Raw genomic sequence first — 24,704 nt, forward strand, 5'->3', positions numbered from 1 at the left:
TTAGAATCTTCTATAAAAATATTCATTATTCTATAGAAAATTCCCCTAAAATTCGACAAAAGGGGCAACGGACTACTTGAATGCCGACTGCAGTGTTCACCGCGGTGCGTTGTCTGCGTGCCCCCCTACACGCGCTTCACATATCTTGCGTGTAATATGGTGGCATTCTTTGGAACGTTTTCCCACCGGGTTACTAAGCGCCCTAGCTTCGCGCTGCTTTTATTAACCTCTTGAGCTTGATTTCCGGCCGTGCGCCCACATCAAGCTGGCGGCGAAACGCAAAAGTACCGTCGAACGGATATTTCGCACCACGTTAAAGAACCCGAGGTAGTCTAAGTTGATCCAGGATCACCCTCAATCGCGTGCGTCTCAAGGATTTTGTTAGGGCATGTACGAGCGTAAAACCTGCACATTTATTTCTAATTTCAAAGCGTTAGTTTGTGGAGATAAATGAGCGATCTAAACGTCATAGTACTATATAAAATAGACGAATATTGCGCTACAAATCGCCATTTCGCGCTTACCATATATATGACATTTATTTGCGCTGTTATCAACAGGCGGGCAACTGAGTTAAATTGAGTTCAGTAGTTCAGTATCAATGTGAGCGTAGTGCAGCCTATGTGTGGAAAGTCTATGGAAAGACACACAGGACACAGTTTCTGTGCTATTTAGAATATCCTCAAAAGCGCCTGTAGCCAAGACTTTCAATAACGTCACTGCACGTGCTTTCAATGTCGCGTATTGTCTGTATTGATAACCTATGCCTCCACCTGTCTGCCACTTCTTTCGTGTTTCGCCACGTCGAATGCGCGTCCTTCATTTGGGCAGCAGTCGCCGTCGTGTGGTTCCCTATGTACTCAGATACCGACCGCGTAAAGTCCAGACCAAGTTTTCTGAACAGGCGCTGTGTCTCATTGAGTGTGTCAGCGGCGAGGTCTTCAAAACGTATCCGGTATGTTCTGTCTTCCCGCAGTGAACGGGCAAGCTCTCCGAAAGCATCCAAGTCTGATCTTATCTGTTCGCACAGGGCAGCCGCACTGTCGCAGTGTTTGTGATCCGTGCACCAACGCAGACCTCTTCTAGAAAAGTAGATGCCGCGAGGGTCTCGTACCAGGTGCACTATGCGTACGGAGTGGGATATTTCAGGGTTAATCTGAATCCAGGAATGCACCTGCAAGTAAGGAACAAACATTGCACATTTTAGTATTTTACTGTGCTTATTTGCACGTACTGCTCTCCTTGTACGAGACAGAGCAGTGCACGTGCATAGGGCAACCCAAAAACCTGCGTGCGGCCCTGCCCGTGGGGCGGTCCGGACCGGGCACGGTCTTCCCCTTGCCTGGGGCCGGGCACGGACTCCCCTTTTCTCCAACCACAGGCACCCAATGAGTAAGTTCCGAGAAGCTTATTCGCGCCTTTATCACCACTGGAACGAAATCCGAAACTACATCGAAATGTCTTCGTTAACCTTCTGCGAAACCTACGCAGGTAGTCGATTGGTCACCTTTTACAGGTGCAACATCGTTAGCAAGGCATACGCCATTTTAATAGGGGAACAGAAAAAAGAGCACGGCACAAACCGTCCATAACACACTGTCAAGATTTGCGACACGAAGCCTGCAGGGGGAATTTAATAGATTATATTGAGGAGAGGCACGCCGTTTGGGAACGAGAGAAGCGAAGGGATAAGCTGGGCATCTATATTCATTCTGCAGAGATCAGCAAATAGCTGCGAAATTCGCTTCAGGGGTGGCTTTCGAAGAACGAGTGCCGACGCCTTCAAAGCTCGCAAAGCGGATTTTGTGACATATATGATGCTCAACATCATACGTACCTGTGATACGCAATATCATACGTACCGTATTAGGTGGTATGTTCCTTTACTAGAAAATACATAGATACGTAATTCTAAAGACCCTAGTGTTTCTTAGGCTGCGCTGAAAATGCGACACTATACACAGAAAAGCCCTCTGCCGACGATACCCAGGGCCGGCAGTGGCCCTGGGAACAGCATCGCGGGTTGCCGCGGATGAGACCAGGACTCATGTACCACAGCCGGCAAAAGACTTTCGGCGATATTTTAGAGGACGATTTCGACGCACGCAGATACGCGGCCAACTTTTAAGAAAGGGGCTTTCATTTTTTCTTACACAGTTTGAAGCACTCACGTGGCTCTGCAGTAGAAACTTGCTTGCAAAGCAGAATACATGGGTCCGATTCCGGCTCGGACCCATGATGTTTATTACCTGCAGCCATCATGATATTTCGCTCGCGTACAGCGTTGATTGTTCGGATACAAGCAGTGACGCCGACATCGACCCTCCCAATTTCTGCGAAACGAGCTCGTTAACGCTGTCGCGGTAAAAGAACAGCTGTGCTGCGCGAAGCAAACCTAATACACCTAGCTCACGCTTACTTCTTGTGGCGGCCGGGAATCGTTTCCATAATGGCACTTTGTTCATTCTTCATAATAAAGGTCGTTACGCGAGACATGCTGTGCCAAGAAGCCAGCCACAAGTTAAGTGCATGGCTGTTTCATGAGCTTTCTTGGCAAAACTATTTATAGCGCAGCCATGTATAGGAAGGCGCCGTGAAAGAGAAGTGAGGGGGGGGGAGTGATTCTTAAATGGAAGAAGGAAATGAAAATGAAAATTGGGTGTAGAGTGCACGATAACTGTCTCTCAAGTGAGGACACCTCAACCGATACACTCACGGGGGACTGGGGATTGAAGGGACAGTGAGAGTGAAAAGAGATGGTAAAAGAAGAAAAAAAAAAGAAAGTCACGTGAGGACCAGGAAGAGGGAAATAAGGAATGGAGATGGAGGAGGAATGGTGTCATCTATGCTGTTATCTCATGTCCTCGCTAATATAGCCATGTATAGCAAGAGGGCGGGAAATGGAAGTGAGGGTTAGGACAGGTGATTTTTTGGGGGGGGGGGAGGAAGCAAAGGAGGAGAGCTGCGAGAATAAAGCAGTGGATAGCCACGTATGGCATCGAGCACGCAAAACCATGTATAGCCTAACCATGTGTAGTATGCTATAGTAAGGGTGCGAGAAAGGCAAGAGAGGATGAGAAGGAGGGGAGTAGGTAAAACATAGCATAGCCATGTATGGCGTCATGCAGGCAAAGCCGTGTATACCGCAGCCATAAACAACCCATAAAGTGGACGGAGGGACGACCGCCGCTGCAGCTCAATTGGTAAGTGCAGCGGGCACGCAAACCGAAGGTTCCAGCAGTGGCGCGGGCCGAAATTTTTTTTTTTGGGGGGGGGGGGGGGGGGGGGGGCACCCCCTGATCCGACATCGGGTCCAGGCAGGTAAGTGTGGTCGAGTGTCATTTTGTGCTCTGTATCCCATGGGAGAAAAAAAATTTAGGGGGCGAGGGGGGCACGGGCCCAGTGTAACCCACCCTGGCTAGGCCACTGACTTGCAGTTCCGGCCCCTGCCGCCCGCAAGTTGTATTTTCGTCCGCTTTACTGCCTTCACATATATGTGAATGTTATTACAATACACTTAAAAGAGTAAAATTAACGTCCCATATACCTTGCTTGGCCTCATTATCTGTTGGCTTTAATTAAGACTTATCAAACAAAGAAGCGAGCCCTCAAGGTTCCCTTATTTTGTTCATTCGTAGCCATGAACGGTATGGTACAGCAAGAAGGCGGGAAAGGAAAAGTGATGTGACGGTTAGGAGGATGAGAATGAGGAGGGGAGAAGGTAAAGCATAGCATAGTATGATATAGTCGTGTGTAGTACACTATAGAAAGGGGGTGGAAATCGGAAGTGACGATGAGGCGAAGTGATCTCAGGGTGAGGAGCAGGAATAGGACGAGGGGAAGGGTAGAGAATAGCCTAGCCGTGTATAGTACTGTATGTCAGGGAGTAAAAAATAGAAGTGACGAGAAGGATGAGACGTGTGAGGGTGAGGGAATGGGGGAGGGGGCGGGTAAAGCACATGTGTCATGCTTTTTTTTGTGGCGCCACCTCTTAGGAGGTGAACTGGTAGTGGGGAGTCTGTTCAGAGGAGGAATATGTAGTTAGAAAAGAAGGCGTAAAATCATTACTAAATCGCTGTGTTTTGGACCATCATATGCACGTGGTATGCAGCCCTGTTATTTAAGCCTGGTTATGCGTAATAAATGTCAGTTGGCAGTCAGCGCTCGTCCAGTGTAGTTCCTCCCTTTTTTTCGCTTTTTTCGCACTGTTTATCGCTATGTACCACATTTTTCTGCAAATACAAATGGGAATCGGCAAGAGTGTTTTGTAGCAGATACTGTAGAAATAAAGTGATTTGCAGCATGACCTCACTTTCAATAGCGAGCGCAATAAAAACAGAGGGGACAGAGAACGAAACGCTTTTTCCCATTTCTGTTTTTATTGCGCTCTCCCCTGAAATTAAAGCATTATCTGCAAACAAACCCAATCGTACAACCTTCTGGAATGTTAGTACCTGTCGGCAGCGCAATAGCACCTTGCCACAGCAAGAATAATAGAGAGGAAAAGCTGCGGATTTATTACATTAGTCGTAAAAATACTAGCATAGATAAAATTATAACGAAGCGCGTGTACCACGTGTACATTGCGAAAGACACAAGGCCAGCCGAAAGGAACAAAAAAAAATTGTTGTGATACCACAGTAAAAGCTCGTTAATTTGACCCCCGTTAATTGGGAAAGTCGAATCATTCGGGCGTGTTCTCTGGTCCCGGCAAGTATATGTATCGTTTAATGGTATCAAACTCCCGTTAATTTGGTCATATTTGGAGGCAACTTGGTTAATTCGGCCAATCCTCCGAGCATTGGCGTAGTCGGGGGGGGGGGGGGGCTGACTGAGCTACCCTCTCCCCCTCCCCGTAATTTACCGCCGACCAAAACAGCCACCTGCACCCGCAGTCAACCTGGATGTTTTCTAGAATTAGCGGGGGCCCGAAAAGGGTGTGGTAATCTATGACAGCTGGTCAGGTACGTGTCGTTCTCTTGCCCCTGTACGGACAGAGGGAAATCGTTTTCTACAGACTTCTTCGTATTTTTACCTAACCCTTTCAGTCACGGTGTGTACAATTGTACACATCAACTTCGGAATCGCATCACGCACCGCGTGTTTCTTCAAGTGGCCTGAAACTTAGTGTGGACATTCGTGCAGGCTTCCTGAGTGGACAACTGGCCGTTATTTAACTTCATTAGGCTGCTTATTGCTTCAGATGATCACTTTGCTAGAGGCACTACCATGTTCGACGATCGTTCGACGTGCGACGTTCCAGGACCGACGTCAAGAGTATTTTTTTTACTTTGCTGGAGAAGCATACAACTAAAAAACAAACTGTGCAAGCATTTGGGGCCTAATAGTTGATTCCTCTTATGCAAGGATTGAAGCTGACTGATTGCAGAATAATTAGATGTTTAATTACACAATAATTAACATTAATTGCTGAAACTCACACAAAACAGCACATTTATTCATTTTATTTCTTGGAATGTAATACTGAGTGCCTTGAAATCATGGCATGCAAATCTCATGAATTTGCAGACTGTGCATCATAATCCGTGACTGAAAGGGCCAATACCCCTCACATACGGGCAAAAACTACAGTACATCACAGTAATTGCATTTCGTTGCTTTGAAGGACTCACTGCAGAAAAGTTGCGACAATAACATTGCGCTCCTCTTGGCTCCTTCGTTCGTTATTTCCTTGCACAAAAACAGCCATACTTTTGTTGGTGGTACATGAAGACAACAAACGGCACAGCACTAAGTTTCTTATGTGGTTCCTGGCCTCCGCGATCAGCTACGGTTTCTAAGATGAGCGCCACAAAAAAAAGAGATTGAGAGAGGAAAAAATAGCCACTGCTCTTTAAATCAGCGGGAGAGAAAACGTTACTAAAAACCACGCATTTGTAGTTGGGGTTTTTGTTGACGACGCCCTCTGTGCAGACTACAATGCACCACACTATTTCCAAAGCAAATGACTCTGCCGGAATTCAACATGGCCGCGCTAGCGACTTGATGCGGGTGTACGAAATGTGATGTCTCTGCCTCGGCAGTGCATATTCAAGTGTCACTGATATTTACATCACAGAGGGGATTAGGCGGTATCTACGGAGCCTTCGCTGAAAGGCTGCATTGTCGACTGGTGCAAGCTGTGTGCGAGAGCACCGTTCGAAAACTCGATGTGGGATCTGCTTTCCTGAAAAGGAACATCGCTGAGAGGGAGATACGCCTTTGTCGTGTGTCACTGTACATGAACGCCTTTCCCGAACATGTCCTCTGACGTAAAGGACGTTAGAGTGCCCTTGTGTCAGGCTTCAAAATGATGGAATGTTCGTGTGAGGCGCGTGCTGGTAACGAAGACATCGCTCTGTTTCCATGAAAAAAATGTACGCTTGTATGAAGACACATTTCAATAATGTTGCACAGGCTTTATTAAGCCTTAGTTGCCTCATCAAATGCGAAAATTGACCGTTGGGGTCGGCTGTGTCCACCGGCCTCCCGCGGCTTCGGCGTCAACACCAGTGATGCCAAAAATCATCTGGTGATCACGTTACCATCTCTATTGAAAATCCCGGGTTGGTGAACGCTGGAATAGTTGGCGGATATGGTAGAAACAATAGTGGACAAGGTGGCAAGAATTAGCGCTGTTGCCATTATCGACATGCCACTCGTTACCGGCAGCAGTTTGTTTGCGTTTAATAATTATTCAAATTTTAGTAGGAGGTGAAGGTTGAGTCTGTTCGAGTATGAGACATATGAAGCTGAATCCAAACGCTGTATTAGTATGTTGAATAGCCATTCAACAGAGCAAAGCATGTGTCAGCGTGGCGTAGTGGTAAAGTATTCGGCTCGGGATCAGAAGGTGGCACGTTGGACACCTAGTAGTTGAAGCTTTTTTTGTATACGGATTCTTCTGGGCTGCGCTTTCCGCGAAGGCCTGGCGTTTCTTTTTTGTATACGTATTATTTTTTTCCTTTTTTGTATTAATGCTTTCTACATCGCCTTCTATACAATTATTTAAGTGTGACTGCTAGGCACGACGTCCCTGACGCTGTCGAGCCATTTTACGCTCTGTCATTCTCCAGCATCCGTCGTACGCCAGCATCCAGCATGAACCATATGCCACCATCTTCCAGCACGATTATCTATCGTAATGATGAATGGTCGAATCCACCATTTCACATGGTGGATACATTTTCAATGGGGATGTAGCGTCTTCATGATGCCACAGATCACCAACATTTGTGACGTCCCTATAACATCGTCACAAGGTCGCTACGACGTTTGTATGACGTCAGTGTGACGTCATAGCCGAAGGTGGGACGATCCTGGAGGTACCGCAAAATCTGCTGACGTGCCGAAAACGCACCTGATCCTGGAGGCAGCGGAGAACCACGTTAGGTGCAGAAATATTGCGGAGGGGAGCGGGCGAGGATAAGTACAACGACTGACAAGAAAAAAAAAAACATGGTTGATCTCTCCCTCATAGGAATCGATATAACACGAAATTAAAAGGTGTCTTTACAGAAGTAGTTGAAAGTTTACTGTACATTGATCTAAGAAAGCTTGTACAATGTCTGTTGGTGTCTCGCAATTTCAGCACCGTTTAACGTATATGCAACCACGTTGATGCTTGGTGGCACATCTCCATCCCGACGACTAACGTCCATGATCGATGATTAAACAAACTTTTGTGGTAGCTGTAGTAAACGGTGAGTGCGTAATCAGAGAAAGCGGTGACAGAGAGAAGAGAGTCGCTCACTGGACGCAGAACTTGGGTTAAGCTCGCCATCTCGCCGCATTTTAAAGAGTTATTCAGCACCACGGGAGGGCTAGAGGGAAATGCAGCGCGCGTCATGAATACCCTCTAGACCGGCCACGATTTTTCTCGCGCCGAGCGTAAACGAGAACGCGGTGTTACAGCGAGGCGAGGCAGGCGTGCGCCGCAGAGCTACAGGGTGTTTCAGCTAAAAAAGCACCTAGTACTGAAAAATTAAGCATAGGCGCTACGTGTCTCCAATTAGCGCAGTATTGTTCTGAGTCATATAGAGCACGTCAGAAAATTTTCTTTCCAATGGGCCAAGCTCGGCAATTAACAATGATTGCTTAAAGAACTTTTTAAATACTAAATCTAGAGAAAGGTTTTCAGTACAAAAATTGTAGCGCCTGTTCAGGAACATCGAATTTTTCTATCTGTGTTAAGATAACTCCACTTCTGAATTTTTTCCGGCCTTTCTTTAAAGCGCGCGAATATAAAAAAAAATACCACGTGACTGCCGCCAAACGCGCGGCGCTTCTACTGCCTTCAAAGGTAAGTTAAACGAATTATCAAAGGCTGCTTCGCGCACGTAAATTGATGGGACAGGTTATCGGTGACTGCCATGGACGTTAACCGACAAAATGAGCGTACCGTTTCAACCCTTGGTTTCAACAACAACCCCAACAACAAAAATTCTTCAACGAAAAAGCGGAAGCGACGGAGCAAATGCCACATGAGACCGTAGGCAACATTTGATGCAGCGTAGGCATTTTTTTCTTTTATGTTCGCACCAATGAAGAAACGCATTGGAAGGCGCGCGGGTGACAACGTGATGAAGGACCGAGATAAAAGATTCACTCACATGTGGCGACCTCTCTTTCGTAGACTTTTCTTTATACGGTGCGCCCCTATCATCAATTGGCGTCAATCGCAGTCACCGGTAGCCTGCTCAATCGACCTTCGTGCGCGGAGTAGCCTTTGATAATTCATTCACCTTACATTTGAGGGCACTAAAAGAGCAGTGCGTTAGGCGGCAGCGCGTATTTTTTTAAGATTTCGCGCGCTTTAAAGAAAGGCCGGAAAAAAATTAAGCAGAGGAGGAATCTTAGCATAGATTAAAAAATTCGATGTTTCTGAACAAGCGCTACAACTCTTGTATAGAAAATGTCTCTCTAGGGTTACTATTTAAAAAGTTCATTAAGCAATCTTTGTTAATTACCGAGCTTGGCGCCTTGGAAAAAAATATTCTGACGTGCTCTATATGGCTGAGAATAATACTGCGCTAAGTGGAGACACGTAGCACTTATGTGTAATATTTTTAATAATTGGTGCTTTTTAGCTGAAACACCCTGTATATTTAATATGGACGGATGCTATGAGCGAGGTCGAGGCTTGGGCTAAAGTGGCCACATCGCGGTGTGTTAAGGTGTTGACAAAATTGCGCCTCTCCTATTGGAAACGCGCGGAATGGGGCGGGCGCGTAGCAACAACGCGGTGCAGGAGGTCGTCACAAATTCGACGGTAATGATGCAATATTTCACTTAACTGCTCCCAGACGGCGACACGACGCCGCTGACCTAGAGCACAGTGGAAGGAAAGTGCGAGATTGATAAGGCGCGTTTGTAAATCCTGCAGAGTATGTGACAGTGGCGCAGTGGATAGAGTGTGCAGCATCTGATGTCGGACCGTGAGGTCGTGGGTTCGACTCCCATTCATAGAACTTCTTTCTTTGCCATCTGATCGTGTACGTTTTTTCTACGTCATTTCCGTTATGGAAATACGTCCCTGAAGACTTGGTGGACCCTGGCATAAAAACACTTTCGTGTTAATAGAAGAAGCGTTGATGGCTTTCGTCTTCGACTCGTCGTATGTGAATGCGCAAGCGACATTGAGTTTTCATTCTTTAGATTAAATGGCAGTTGATCACAGCAACACATGATTTCACGGACTCTACACTTGCACAGTACTGCCTTGTGGACGTTGTGCTAGACGGCAAGAGGCTATGCATCGAAACACTATGCAGTCTGCTCTCAAACGTGAGGTCAATGCAGGAACGGGGTTGAGCCTTGGGTGTCTGTAGCGTCTTGAGTTACAACGAGTAGCGATATAGCACGACATAGCTTATCTAGCATGGTATCTAGCATGATCTAGGATATCTAACATTATCTAGCGCTTACGTTCGCGTACGACAGCCTCTTCATCTGCCATGCGCTGTACCCGCGGCGAACCCATGGTGATGACCAGGAGTGCATTGCGTGACGCGCTTAATGCAATGTAGATGTACACAGTTCATCTAGGTAGCATGAAGTGGCAGTTCCCAATATTCTGATCGGCGCAACTGCGAATGTAAATTGTTGTGTTCTACAACACATATGTTGCGCTCCGTTCTCCTATTTTGTGCGCAGATGCACAGGTAGTTCTCATCGGTAGAACTGCGAATGTATGCTGTAGTGTTCTGCGATACGTATGTTGCGAGCCATCGTTCTATTATGTGCGCAGATGCAGATGTACTTTCATATTCAGTGCGCAGATGCGCAGATAGTTTCGTTGCGTAAGTTGGCTTTCCAGCAGTGCGTTTTCGGCGCGCACGGACGAATTAGTAAGACCTAACAAGCTTCGCTTCAAAAGAAGCCCTACACTGGGGTCATATAGCGCGAATATTCCCGTTAACACATATGTAATATTGCGCGGCAGAAGCGCAGAATCGCACAAGCCGTCACTACCTGCGATCTGTGCAATGAGTTGGTGGTTTAAAGGACCCCTGACAGCAAAATTTTTGTTGGTGACTTTTTTACTGTAATTTGTAGCTTTGGGTCTGGTAATCCCTAAGTTAAATCGTAAATGCTCTAGCGTATCGTATAACTAATTCTAGCGTAGTTAATTGTGACCATTTTAGCGTCACTTCAAAACGCCCGCCTAAAAGCCACAAGAAACTAGCGACCCATGCGGGGAGCGTCAAAGACCACGTGCACTCAAGCTGTGGTGACGTAGAAAGCGCGGTTTTCAAATCGGGGCCCCGCGCGCGGTAGAGATTGAAAGTATGTGGGTGCCTCGGTATGGGTTAAACCTGTTAAGCGCGTGACCCCTCACGAAAACTACCTCGAGAGCAGCCCGACAACAAAGCGAGAGGGGTGCGGAACAATAGGCCTCGCCGGGTGCCAGACGTCGTATTGTGCATGTGCGCCCCGCAAACGCACGCCGCACGCTTCGACACAGCAAAGAGAGTGAAAGCATGGCTGGCAGTCGGCTCCAAACACACTCAGAGATCGTCGACGTCATTGTTACTAGCGTATCGTCACTCAGGGTGATTTTTGTGCAATGTATCACACCGAACACGTAGCACTAGTGTCGATGTTGCAGGGCAGCCGATTTTTTGTTTTTTCTCCTACGCTGTTTGACATCGAATTAAAATAACTTCCACGCGACGGATTCCGTTCAAATTTGGCCAAGAAGACCTATGCATACCAAGCGATCGAATGATGGGCACATCTCGATCTTGAAATTTGATGTCAGTGCTCCTTTAAAGGCCCGACACTTACAAAGCGTTCAGACATCATTAATCATTATCGTCAGAAACAGCATCAACAAAGCGTGCAGCTGCGTAAGAGCGCGTGTTGCATTACGGACGTGCAGTGGGTGCTTTTCTGATTCGCAGTATCGTGAATTATGACTTAGTGGCCGCTTCGCAACATTATTTGCAGCAGGCATATTACACGGCGAAATATTACACGTACCGACGTTCGTTTCCTGGCGGTGGGCTGGAGGTGCCCACCCAGAACAAAGACCCGGCTGGCGAATGAGAAGGCGATGCAAACTAGCAATTACGCTACCGCATTCCACTCTTCAAGACGACATTCAAACGTGCTCCGAGTTTTTAACACGAAAGTGTTTTATGCCGGGGCCTACCAAGACTTCAGTAAGGTATTTCCATCATGGAAATGACGTCGAAAAAAAGGCAGACAATCAGATGGCAAAGAAAAATTTATAATCATGAAGGCGGTAGGGTGGGGAGAGCGTCTGGTGCGCTGGGTGGCGGGAACGACTAAGCGAGTAAGAGCGGTGCGCGCAGCGCAGGGAGAGGGTGATAGGCGGGCGAGGGGTGCGAGCGGTGTTGCAGCGGGGAGCTTCTACAGCGGCGACGGAACGCCGCGCGCAGCGTTTCATTGTCTCTTTGCGCCGGCGCCAGGTGGGGATACCGCCTGCTACTACCTAAAGTCCCTGAAAAATAACTAAAGTAGCGCCATTCGTGTCAGTGTGCAGGCACCTCCTCTCTCGTGCGCTTTGTAGATTGAAGATGAAGTTAGTTGAGCATCGAAGCTCGCAGAGCATGGCTATTGGACAGAAAGAGAGGCTAGTGCAATTATTCCGCTAGCGCCCCCGAGGGCGCTGCGGTTCTAAGTGACGCAGTAGGAAAAGTTCGCAAAATAAGGAGTATTAAAAAAAAATCACGCCATTTCCACGAAGTGAGTTATAATTGAGGAGCTGGCTCAGAGAAGATCACGAAAACCCGTGAATCTTCCGTACAAGTCCTCTACCATCATATGAAGACGTGACACACGTTGTTATACATACATATATACACAATGTTTTAATAATTTATAATTTTGATGAACCATGTACCCAATTTACAATTATATACACATTGATGAAGTATATATACAATAAATATCTAAGAGCGTCTGATTCTCCATTGTCCACACTTCCATAAGTAATGCTCCTAATGTTGTTTCAATTTGAAAACTGCACTCGAGACGCGCACGACAAGGTGGCCCTTTTGAACCTCCTTGGGTGGCCCTAAATATTGCTGTCCGACGCTCGCCTGGCTGTCGACCGCGTTCCACGCTCGCCCTCTGAGAATTAATGGCCACGCTAGAGGGAAGACACAACGCGCGTAGCGTTCCTCTTCGCGTTCCACGACGCGTTGAATGGATGGGTGCAGGTTACAGCGAGGGACTTCACCCCAGCTTAAAAAACTGGCGAGCCAGCTCCTAATAGCCATAAATACGGCAATGTAATGTGTACAGAAGCAAGTGGCGTCTTTTCATGGTGTCCAACAGTATAAAATTGTACGGTACATAATGTTTTAGTAGGCAAAAGTGCTCGCTCCTATGGCAGCGCCACTGAAAACTCGGCGGCGCTAAGAAATGGCTAGTTTTTAAGAGTGGCGCACTAGTTTTTCATAAGGTCGTACGAACGCCATCTTGTTTGTCCACGTCTCGGTTGCTTACTTGATCGGTGCACGGTGCGCGGTCGACCGCGCTTGAGTCAGTTCGTACGGTGGTTCTGGATGCTTCAGGATTCCGACCTGTTGTACCAGTGGCAGCAATCACCGGTACAACAGCAGAAAGAAGGTGTTTTCACTACAGCAAGTAAAATTCCTAGTTTCCCAGAGGACACACTAGAGGTGCTGATGCAGCTGCTAGGAGAGGAGGCAGAGGCGAAGGGACGCAGTTGGCGCTACTTTAGTTATTTTTCAGAGACTTTACTACTACCTTCGACAAAGCGCCCGTAGTGCGCTAGAATGATGGTTGTCATTTCACAATCCACGATAAAGATGGTGAAAGTGAATACGACCTTATAACCAGTTGCGCAGAGAGTTTATCACTTATAACCTCGAATTTACGGTGCGCTCTTATCAAACCGCTTGATGCCTAAACAGTTCATCTTACATCACCGCCACTGCAACCTAAAGCGATGCTTTAGAGAAGGGAGCCTCAAAGGCGACAGCCGGGTGCGAGCCTAAGGAGCTTCGCTCCTAAAAAAGGTCCATCAGCGGGAGTCGAACGTCTAACCCACAAACTCTCGGTACGCGACAACAGATTCCAGACACGCTATCCACTGCGCCATGGCCACAAACCCTGGAGGCTTTACGTGCCTTTTATATCTCACACTTTCATTTCACTGCTCTTTGGTCGGCAGGGTGGTATCGGCTCTGGGAGCGGTAAAGTGAAATAATCCACCATGAACGTGGCCTCCGCGATTGGCTCCTGCTGCCCGTCGCTGCTACTCGTCCGCCCCATTCGGTACGTTTCTCAAAGGCACCGTGCAGTGGAATTTTCCAGTATGACTGCAGCACCAGAACGCACAGCCTAGCGGATAAAAAAGCATCATTGAGACGGGGTCGGACAAAATGGAACGCAATTCGGGCGTCTGTTTTGTGCGTGCCCCAAGCGGACAATGTCAGCGAACTTGGGACGGGCCACTGCGAGCAAAGCAGCTCCTATTGGTCAGTGGACGTGCCTACATGACAAGGGAAATTTTATCAACACACCCCGAGGTGGTGACCTTCGCCCAAGCCTCGGCCCCGGTAATAGCATACAATCGTATTAAAAATAGCTGTGCGACGCGCGCTTGCCTCGCCTGGTTATAACACCGCGTTCCCTGCTTACGTTCGCCCCGAGAAAAATCGCGGCCGACCTAGAGAGGAGACACGACGCGCGTTGCGTTTCTCTCTAGTCCGCACGGCCGGTTATGTAGGCTCCCGAAGTGCTGCCTCCCATCAGCGACGCTCTTCTGGCTGTCGCACCGCTTTCTCTGATTACGTTCTCCCCATTAACTACTACAGTTAACAAAAACGTTTGCATGATCATTTATCATAGCGTTAGTCGTTGAGATGGGGATGTAACACCAAGCGTCAACGTGGGAAGCGTTAAAAGTGGCTGCATCAACGTTAAACGGTGCTATAGCTGTCTAACACGAATAAGCATTGTGCAAGCTCTCTCATATCTAAGTACAGTAACCATTCAACTACGTTTGTAAGGATACCTTTTAATTACGTGTTATATCTATTCCAATGTCGGAGGGAACAACCATGTTTTTTTTTACCAGCAGAGCTGTTTATGCCAGCCGTTGGCTGTATTCTGTCAACAGAAAAATATCATAATCATGAACCGGCATTGGCTATCTTCGCCTTCTTCTTTCTTTTAGCCCTCCTCTTCGTCTTCTACTTCACTCCCATAACACGTGTGCTGATTAGTTCAGCGTGGGATGGAATAGCTCTGTTTGTGAGAGAGACAAAGAAAGAGGGAGAGAGAAATGAAAATATAGAAAAAAAGAGAGAAATTCTTAGGGGAACCATTCCTTGGCGAGGTTGGATTCGAACCCACGTACAAAAGATGCGAAGGCGGGCATCGTAACAACTCGGCTATCCAGTGTTGGGTAACAGGTGTCTCAGCTTGCGACTGCTTCTGCGCAGAGCTGATAGACGGAGCGATCAAGGCGACGGTGAGTTAAGGCAAATTTATATACATATATACAGAGGCGTTACATATTCGGCGCTGGGGCCGACAGCTTATTGGGCTCGCACAGCGGTGCGACGACGACCCGGGACTTCTTCGTTCGCTGTCTCGCTGTCTCTCTGTCTCTCTCTCTCCGCGCAGCTTGGTTCTTTTATAGCCCTGGGCGATCGCTTGCATCAGCCAGGAGCTCGAAGCCTCCAATCAGGAACCGCCGTTGGTCGCTGGCTCGAACCGGATCCGCGGATAAGAGGGCTTGCCGCACGTTGCGGGAGAGATTTCCTTCGGTTGCGTCAGACGCAGCGCCGGAGTTGCTGGGGATTGCGTAAGGCTCCCGCCTCGTTGCATCAGCTGGTGTTGACGCTGGTTGCGTCAGACGTTTTACCAGCTTGAATGCCTTGTCGAAGCAAGGAAGTTTGGGTTGGGAGCCCTGGCATAACAGCACCCCCGCCGCCAGACAATGCGCCGGAAAGACGAGCTGCTTGCACGTGGCTCGGATGCCGGGCGCGCTCGTTCGCCAGGTCCATCCAGGTTCACCTCCAGGGCCATGGGGACATTCGGCTCCACGCTCCGTTCCGTGAACAGATCCCAGTCGCCAGGCCGGATCCCGGCTCCAGTGTCTTGTCGCCAAGATGTGTCGACTTGCTTTGCTCGTCTCTTCTGACGATCTTTGGTATCAGCACTTGTTGATCGTTCTGCAACTTGTCAAGAACGGTCCGACAACAGACAACACACGACACAAGCAAGTGCCCTCGGTCACCCGACAGAACACCAGACCTAAATAGAATAATATATTCCTAACTACGTTTCTGTCGAAATTTTGTTCCCTCTTTATCAAGAGGCACATGTGAGACACAAAACTCTTAAAAGCAGAACTCAAAATATTACACGTGTAACAAACGCAATGAAACAGAATTCAAAATAATGTTGGCCCCTTGAGATCACTAAGGAAGGAAGCGCTCAGCCGAGGCCGCAATGAGGACAAAATTTTGCCCCAATTTGCCAGCGAAAAACCGAAAGGATAGCCGAAGACGGCACTGATTAGAACGCGCGACTCAATGCGTCTGCGTTCGCGTTTAGCTTTCCTTTCTTGTAACGAACGTTCAAGTTGTGCTGTTGGAGTATCATGCTCCACCTTAATAACCGGCCGCTTTTGGACGACATGCTATTCAACCAGGTTAGAGGACAGTGGTCCGTTTCGACCACAAACTTGGAACCGGAGACGTAACAGGCCAGCTTTTGAACGGCCCACACGAGGCAGGCACATTCCTTTTCAGAGGTACTATATGCCTCTTCCCTGCAGCTCAGTTTTCGGCTTAAATACAAAACTGGTCTTTCGTGACCAGTGTCATCTTCCTGGCACAATATAGCTCTCATTCCGCGATCACTCGCGTCGCACTGAATGATAAAGCCCTTGGAAAAGTCAGGCGCCATGAGAACGCGTTTTTCGCTTAAGGCTTGTTTGAGCTTGCAAAACGCATTCTCTTTCTCCGAGTCCCATGTCACTTTAACTGGCTCCGACTTTCGAAGTGCGTCAGTTAGAGGGCTGGCAATGGAAGAGTAGTTTTGCACATAATGCTGATAGTATCCCGCTAGCCCTAAGAAAGCCCTTATCTCAGACTTGGTGGTTGGTCGTGGATAGTTCACGACGGCGGCTACCTTGATCTCTGAAGGTCGACGCCGGCCACGCCCCACAACGCGTCCCAGGTAAGACACCTCGCCGCATCCTAGGTGACATTTAGCAGGTTTCGCTGTAAGACCCGCTTCTTTCAACTTGTTCAGCACGACTCGTAAATGTTCGACGTGTTCTTCCCAGGTGTTCGAGAAGATGGCGACATCGTCGAGATACGGCAGTGCGAACTCGGACAGGCCATTAAGAACGCGGTCCATTAGACCCGAAAAGCAATAAGGCGCATTTTTCAGTCCAAAACTCAGCATAAGGGGACGATACGTTCCGAATGGAGAAACGAACGCGGCGTAGCGGCTAGCACGCTCGGTAAGAGGGACCTGCCAATAACCTCGCACGAGGTCTAGCGTGGAAATGTAGTTTGACTTTGACATTTTTTCCACCCTTTCCTCTAGATTTGGTATCGGATAGGTCTGGTCTCGAGTTATGGCGTTAAGGCGCCGATAATCGATGCATGGCCTAGGATCCTTTCCCGGCACTTGAACCAATATTAGAGGAGATGTATAGTCACTCTCACCCGGTACTATGACTCCCAACTCAAGCATTCTATCGATTTCCTCTTTCATGATCTGCTTCTGCACAGGGGAACATCGATATGGCTTACTACGGATTGGTTCCTCACATGTCAGCTCGATGTCGTGCTCAATAACCGTCGTTTTTCCGGGACGGCTGGAAAACACGTCTTTAAACTCAGAAACAATCCTTCTCAAGTCCTCCTTCTGGACTTGACTTAACCTTGGCTCTAGGTTCAACTGTTCCAACATCACCTCTGAACCCCTTTCGCTGACATCGCTAGAAGTCAGAATTTCTGCTCCTTCCTCCTCTGAAGCATTCTTTTTCCTTACTCCCAATTTTACGCTTCCCATTAGCGCTTTTATCGAGATGTCTTCACGCTGCTCTCGAATGAGCGTCGCTCGATCAACCCTCGACAGCTCACACCAACTTTCAGCTACAGGCTTGAGCGTATTGCCCGCCTCGCCCAACGGCGCCACTTCGGTTTCTCCGCCGACGGAGACGACGCTACCCGCTTCAGCTGCAGGTGGCTCGTGTAACCCATCCCGAGAGTTTTCTGTCCGAGGCTCGCTCGACTCGCTGCCAAGGTCACGCAGCTCGGTCACTTTTGCCGGTGGTGGCGTACTACATGGAACGAGATCAAGTTCCCGTGAAAGCTTCCGCGCTTGCGATCGCGTGAGGGCCATGTACGCAACGCTGGGAAAGAACGATTTACCCTGCTCTTTGAGAAACTGCTCCGAGTTGTTCGAAAAAAGATAAGGAAAACAATCTGGGAGAGCAGCAGACACAGCCGCCTCGGTGTGAAGCTTACCGAAAGAGCCTTCAATGATCACCGTAGCGATCGGTAAGCAAGTGCTCTGCTCCTCCGCGACCTGCCTGATCCATGCGCATTCTCCTGTCAAGTCGTTCGGAGACACTAATGAAGGGTGGACAACGTCCATAGTTGCCGCTGAGTCTCGAAGTGCTCGACACGTTTTCCCATTGACGCTAATCTCCTGAATATACGGTTCTAACAACCGCATGTTCTTTTCTGATTCACGAATCGTTGCGAAAGCAACCTTTTGTTTACAATTTACCGCGATGTGCCCTTCTTTTTTGCAATTGTAACAGATTAGCGGCTTCCGTGACTCAAACGCCCGTGTAGTATCAGTGCGCTCTTTGGGAAACTCACTCGACTTCTGCGCTTCCGTTTGCCCTTCCCTCACAGTCTCCTTCGTAAAAGACGGGTCTTTTCTGAAATTACGGTGCGGAGCAGGTTTCCGGTCATCAGGTTTTTTTGAAAAGCCCTCTTTTCTCTCAGCTTTTTCAACACGCACGGCCCTACTGTGCAAGTTTCTACGAGTGTAGTACTCTTCAGCTAACTCTGCTGCCTTGTTTAGCTGTACTTCTCCAAGCTTATCCTGCAGCCAAAGCTTGACATCATCTTCGATACAGCGGTAGAATTGCTCCAATGCTATGCACTCTACCACTTTATCGCGATCGTCATAGACATCTTCGCCCTTGAGCCATTCAATTAAATCGGCTTTAAGACGAAACGCGAAGTCAACGTGTGACTCATTCCCCCTTTTTGCATACCGGAACCTTTGCCGGAAAGCCTCGGGTGACAATTTATATCTTCTCAGCAGGGCCTCCTTAACCTCGTCATAGCTCTCAAACGCCTCCCTCGACAAGCACGTTATCACGTCGGATACTTCCCCGGGGAGAAGAGCTAACAGGTTCTGTGCCCAAAGAGACCGCTCGATGCCATTCCTATCGCAGACGTGTTCGAACTTCACGAGATACTTTGCCATGTCCTCGCCCACTACGAACGGTGGCAGTTGGTCCCGAATTCTATGTCCACTAGCCTGAACCGTCGCAGAAGCTACGCTAGGCGCTTGCGAACACTGACGGAGTGCCAATTCTATTCTTTTCATCTCGAGGCGCTCTTCGCGTTCCTCGCGCTCGCGGCGTTCTTGCCGTTCGGCTTCCTCGCGCTCACGGCGTTCTTGCCTTTCCGCCTCTTCACGCTCACGAAGTTCTCGTTCTCGTCTTTCGGCCTCCTCGCGGCGTTCTTTGATATCCGCCCAGGCCTCATCGACTTCCTCAGCCGTTACTCCCTCCTTCTGCATGATCTCAAGGATCGCTTGCTTTCGTTTCGCACGGCCCAGAGTAAGGCCGAGTTCTTCACAAATTTCGATGAGTTCCTTCACTTTAAGGTTCTCCATCGTTCACACTAGCCTCTTGCTATTTGCCCTCGTTAGAATCTACTTGCCGTATCCCCTATAAGTCTACTAGAAAGACACGCAAGCAATTCTCAACCTGCCGTGTTTACGCCCTCCGCATTAACTTTGGTTTCAAAGCGCTCCGACTTGGCTCGAAACAATCAAAGCTCACTCCAATGCTTCACACAACATTATCTAAACTACGATAACCTGTGCTAGAGAAGTCTGGTGAACTGAAGGGAAAACATCAGGCACTCACCGCACCGAGGTAGCTGACGCCGGCCGATCCCGCAGCTGCCATCCACTGTTGGGTAACAGGTGTCTCAGCTTGCGACTGCTTCTGCGCAGAGCTGATAGACGGAGCGATCAAGGCGACGGTGAGTTAAGGCAAATTTATATACATATATACAGAGGCGTTACATATTCGGCGCTGGGGCCGACAGCTTATTGGGCTCGCACAGCGGGGCGACGACGACCCGGGACTTCTTCGTTCGCTGTCTCGCTGTCTCTCTGTCTCTCTCTCTCCGCGCAGCTTGGTTCTTTTATAGCCCTGGGCGATCGCTTGCATCAGCCAGGAGCGCGAAGCCTCCAATCAGGAACCGCCGTTGGTCGCTGGCTCGAACCGGATCCGCGGATGAGAGGGCTTGCCGCACGTTGCGGGAGAGATTTCCTCCGGTTGCGTCAGACGCAGCGCCGGAGTTGCTGGGGATTGCGTAAGGCTCCCGCCTCGTTGCATCAGCTGGTGTTGACGCTGGTTGCGTCAGACGTTTTACCAGCTTGAATGCCTTGTCGAAGCAAGGAAGTTTGGGTTGGGAGCCCTGGCATAACACCAGGCGCGCTCGCAAAGCATAACATAACCTTGTATAGTACAGTATACCAAGGTGGTTGGAAAAAAAGTGAGGGTGAGGAGGAGATATGTGAGGGTGAGAATGATGCAAAGAAGCAGGGGAGAGAGTAAAGCATAGCATAGAAAGAAAGGGAAGAAAAAATAGAAAGAGCGAGACTCAAAGAAAGAGAGAGAAGTATATACGCAGGAAGAGAAGGATATATAAAGAATAAAGAAGCGATAAACACAAGGGAACATACATAAAGACAGCAAGAAAGAAATAGAAACATTGAGAGGCAAAACAAGACAGAAAAAGCACAGAGAAGAGACAAAAAGATGGTTGATCCCTCTGTCATAGGAATCCGTATAACAAGAATGTGAAACGTGTCGTCACAGAAGTAGTTGATTACCTTAGTGCATTGGTAAATCAGAGCTTGTATAATGCCTGTTGTTGTTTGCCAAATGTAGCACCGCCTGATGTGGACGCACTCACGTTGAGGCCCAGTGGCACATCTCCGTACCGACGACTAACGCCCATGGTCAAGATTTAACACTTGCCTTAGCTGAAGTTAACATATACGTGGACACCGCATATGGTGAATCCCGCACAATTATGGCGTCAACAAGGACATAATAAACAGTGATACTCGATGAACAGTGAACAGTGAAACGCGAAGAGAAACGCTACGTGCGTCGTGTCTTCCCTCTAGCCTGACAGTTAATTTTAACTGGGCGAGCGGGGAACGCGCTGCGACAGCCAGGCGAGCGTAAGAAAGCTATTTTTCGATATGGATGGATGCTATGAGCGAGGCTTGGACTAAAGCCACCACCTCGCGGTGTTTTAAATGAAGTTACTCTTCTATTGGAAACGCGCCGAATGGGACGGTCGCAGCAACGGCGCGTTTTATTCTTTCGAGCCTGGTGGCACACATGTCACCACCCCGTTACAAAGCACACGCTCATAGCATCCATCGTTCCATCCACACAAGAGCACTGTGAGAGGAAATTGTGAAAAATAAAAGGCGCGGTCATGTAGCCTCGGTTATGCGTTAGGCGGTATCTCAGTGGGCTAAACGCTCGCCAGCCATCGTCGCGGACCGAGACGTCATCGGTTCGACTCGACGTTTACAGCTTTTTTCTTTGCGATTTGATGGCATTCATTTTGCTCACGCATTTCCGTGACGGAAATACGTCGTGAAAGTCTTGGTGCACCCTGTCATAAAACACTTTCGTGTTAAAAAAATAAAGAGAAACAAAGAAGGCGACCCAGCTTCGCGCTTCCTTCAGGTTTGGCCCCACTATTGCGAAGCTGTCCTAAAATTGTTTTAGATGCGATGCAGTTTTTGCTCTGGGCTGTGTCCGGCGGTGGCGTCCGCGCTCGACTGCGCATGCGCCTACTCTCTCTCCCACTCTCCACATTTATGCAGGTGTTCGGTCGAATTCTCCCATCTCCTCCCGCGCCGTGCAGCCGCGGCGCAGCCTCTCCTCCCACGTGATGCACCCGCGCCGCAGCCAAATACTGTACACCCACTCTCTCCTCTTCGTCCCCCATTTCATGTGTATATAAGCACGTGAGCTCGGTCCGCTTCCGTCATTCTCCCTTCGCTCCTGTTCAGATGAGTTGTAAAGTCAACGTTACAAGACCGTACGTCAACGCAACACCGTCAACGTTGCAACGTGGCGGGGCGCACACCAAGTTTCTGTTACGTTTCCTCGGCGCTAACGGAAATCAACGCACAAACAAAGCGTAATAATAACGCAAACACTAAATACAAGCCTCACACACTAACGGAAACGCCGAGTGAACGTAACGAAAACTTGGTGTGCGCCCCCAATGCTGCTTCGCATCCCCTCACGGTTCGCTTGAGTGGGAGATGGTGTAATATTTTTAAACGCGTTTTGTTTCCGGATATATACCACGGTGGTACCTTAGCAGGTAAGGTGTCGCACTACTAAGCTTGGGGACGCGTGCGCGGTAGCTGGCCACAAAAGCCAAATTTTGATTCGGCAAAATACATGGGTACCGGTGTACATAGATTCAGTGCACATTAAAGCACGCCAGGTGCAAAAAGATTAGACCGCAGGTCCCCACTACAGCAATCCTGCAACTTATATTGTGTTAGCAATTATTATTATTATGCAAAGTGCACTGACGCCAGGATGTCTGTATAGCCTGTGTCAATTATGACGCAGCTTCAAGGTTCTTGTTTAACTAAATGTCTGTATAGCTCTATAGCCGTTATCTTGGAGATTACATTACATGCATTATACATTTCTTACATTTGTATTCTTCATGCATACATTTACATTCACATACACGGAAATTCTGCATGTGTTCCTTATGTACCGCAGCCAAATACAGCGTCATACCGAAAATTATTACCTCAAGCTCACAAAAAGGCATAAACAATATGTGTGAATTTCATTGCTATGAAATTGCACTTCCCCCACAAGCGACTCCGCTGGCGCTCCGTTTTTTGCTTTCTATTTTTAAATAACATTCGCGTTGTGCACATTAGCAAACCTAATGCGTGTTTCGATAATGTGACTATATTATTTTCTTATTTTTTGCACTTTGGAGAAATAAAGGGAAATTACATTCTATGTAGCTACAATACATTAAAGGGTATGTGCAAATCTGACCTGACTGATGCGAAGCCTTGTAAACTTGTAAACTTGCGTTTGCGCTCTTGAACACAAAGCGGTAAGGTGACCTGGAGAAGAACACGACTGTCCACCTTCGCAGATATCAGCCAGGAAGTGATTGAACTTGTAGTAACCGCCACTCTCCAGCCACGCTGTGTAGAGGGGCTCAAAACGGCACCTCACGAGAGCGTCCAACAGCTGGAAAGCGTGGCGCTGCCTTCCCGGTCGAATGCTGCCGCTCACAGTGAACAACATAAGGGGCTCGAAGTGGAAGAATGTCCTTGGTGCAGAAGACAATAACTCGCCAAAAAATGTTGATCCGGACCGATAGTAGGTGACGATTGCTATAATTTTCACGTTGCCTTTCGGTACGACGGCGTACTTCTCAAGAGCAGCCTCAAATGCAACTGGGAGGGGCCCTTCAAGGGTCGAATCATATTTATCTACTGTAGCCTTCGTTGGTTTCTCCGCTACAAATATAGCTTCTTCAATGCGTGCACCTTCCGTTAGTGCACCTTCTGTACTTCTTTGTGGCATATCTGTTGTAAAGAACACAAGAAAATTTACATTAGAGAATGCTCCAACATGAGTATATTTTTTCTCAGCATGCTATTGGCATGAAACCAACGCTTGCAGCTACCTTAGGAGTTTACAATTTTGTTCTAGTAAACTCCCTGCATTTGCTCTTCCTTTTTTTTTCTCTTTCTCTATCTCCGTTCTAGTAACAATTGATAGTGGCAAAAGCCGGAAGGGCGCATAACTACTACTCTTCGGTTGAGCCTTTGTTAATGGGCGTTAATATTGCGGTGTGCGATTACCCGTTCGCGTGACTTACCCCACTCCGTTTCCACAATAAAATGTTCATATCGTGTCTTATTGTCCCACTTATTTACGTGGTAAGTCGTCCACACGGAAAATGCCTCAAATATTATCAGGAGCGCGCTGGCAGTCAATATTGAGAAACGTGTGGTTTTTCGCATTGTGGTTCTGAAAAAATAAACAGATTGATTCTTAGAACACTCACCACATCTTTGTATCGTTAAGCACCAATCAACGCAAGCCATTGTTGGCCCGTGTAAGATATTCAGACTCTTGAGGAATTTGCCAGCAAGAGGACGAGCCGGGCACACATGCGTGGGAACTGTGCGGCTGTCGAATACAATTACAATTTGAAAGAAAGTGATGTAGAAAGTGACGTTTTTGTTCTAGTTACACTAGATAATGCTGCTTACCCTAGCTGCAATGCGGCTGTGAATGCGAAGCAATGTTGTCTTCACAAGAGTAATCCAAGTGAAAAATCAAATATTTATCGAACAACACGAATCTAGTGAACAAGCACCACCAAAACAGACATTGAGCAAAACACTCTAGGATATTCTGAGTAAAACATATGACCTCAACTCATTATTCAGAATGTGCGCGACACCGTGGTTCTTTCAGAAAACAAACGTCAACGTAATCATCACTCGGCGTTAACACCGCGGCGACAATCATGCAGGTGTCTTAACCGATTCCACAGCAGGTTATTCATCACTTCATGGCAACGGACGGCAGTGTATCACAAAAAAAAACGAATAAAGTATTAACTTGAATTGATTTGAGCTTACTTTCTATGGTTATTTAGCGCCACAAAACTGCGTCATTTTAGATGTGCGCAGTGAGGACGCATTTTTTACAGCGAAAGCTGTTATGAGATCATTTCAACGGCCGTTTTTGGTGCCGTAGTTGTCCGCCGCCGCCGCCGCCGCCACCGGTGTCCGTAAGCACTATCGCTCGAAATAAGAAAAACGAAATAAGAAAAAATTTCCAGGATGGAACGGGGTTCGAACCTGGGCCCTCTGCGTGG

At 48.0% G+C, this 24,704-nt stretch overlaps 1 protein-coding gene across 1 annotated transcript; it reads right to left on the minus strand.

The window, feature by feature from the left end:
- Window positions 1-650: 650 nt before the first annotated feature.
- LOC119386774 (carbohydrate sulfotransferase 4-like) lies at window positions 651-23,395 on the minus strand. The gene is made up of 2 exons (XM_037654048.2): window positions 22,856-23,395; window positions 651-1,174 (listed from the first exon to the last, which is right to left on the minus strand). The coding sequence occupies exons 1-2, from the start codon at window positions 23,393-23,395 to the stop codon at window positions 683-685; spliced, it is 1,032 nt and encodes a 343-aa protein (XP_037509976.2). The 3' UTR covers window positions 651-682.
- Between the last annotated feature and the right edge of the window lie 1,309 nt (window positions 23,396-24,704).

This window comes from Rhipicephalus sanguineus, chromosome 3 (assembly GCF_013339695.2).
Source record: "Rhipicephalus sanguineus isolate Rsan-2018 chromosome 3, BIME_Rsan_1.4, whole genome shotgun sequence".
In the NCBI taxonomy this organism is placed as follows: Eukaryota; Metazoa; Arthropoda; class Arachnida; order Ixodida; family Ixodidae; genus Rhipicephalus; species Rhipicephalus sanguineus.

Excerpts from the sequence above, each read along its gene's own strand:
- LOC119386774 (XM_037654048.2), bottom strand. The coding sequence starts at position 23,395 with ATGCCACAAAGAAGTACAGAAGGTGCACTAACGGAAGGTGCACGCATT. Across the intron at positions 1,175-22,855 it reads CAAGGCTTCGCATCAGTCAG|GTGCATTCCTGGATTCAGAT; the intron begins GTCAGATTTGCA and ends CCTTACTTGCAG.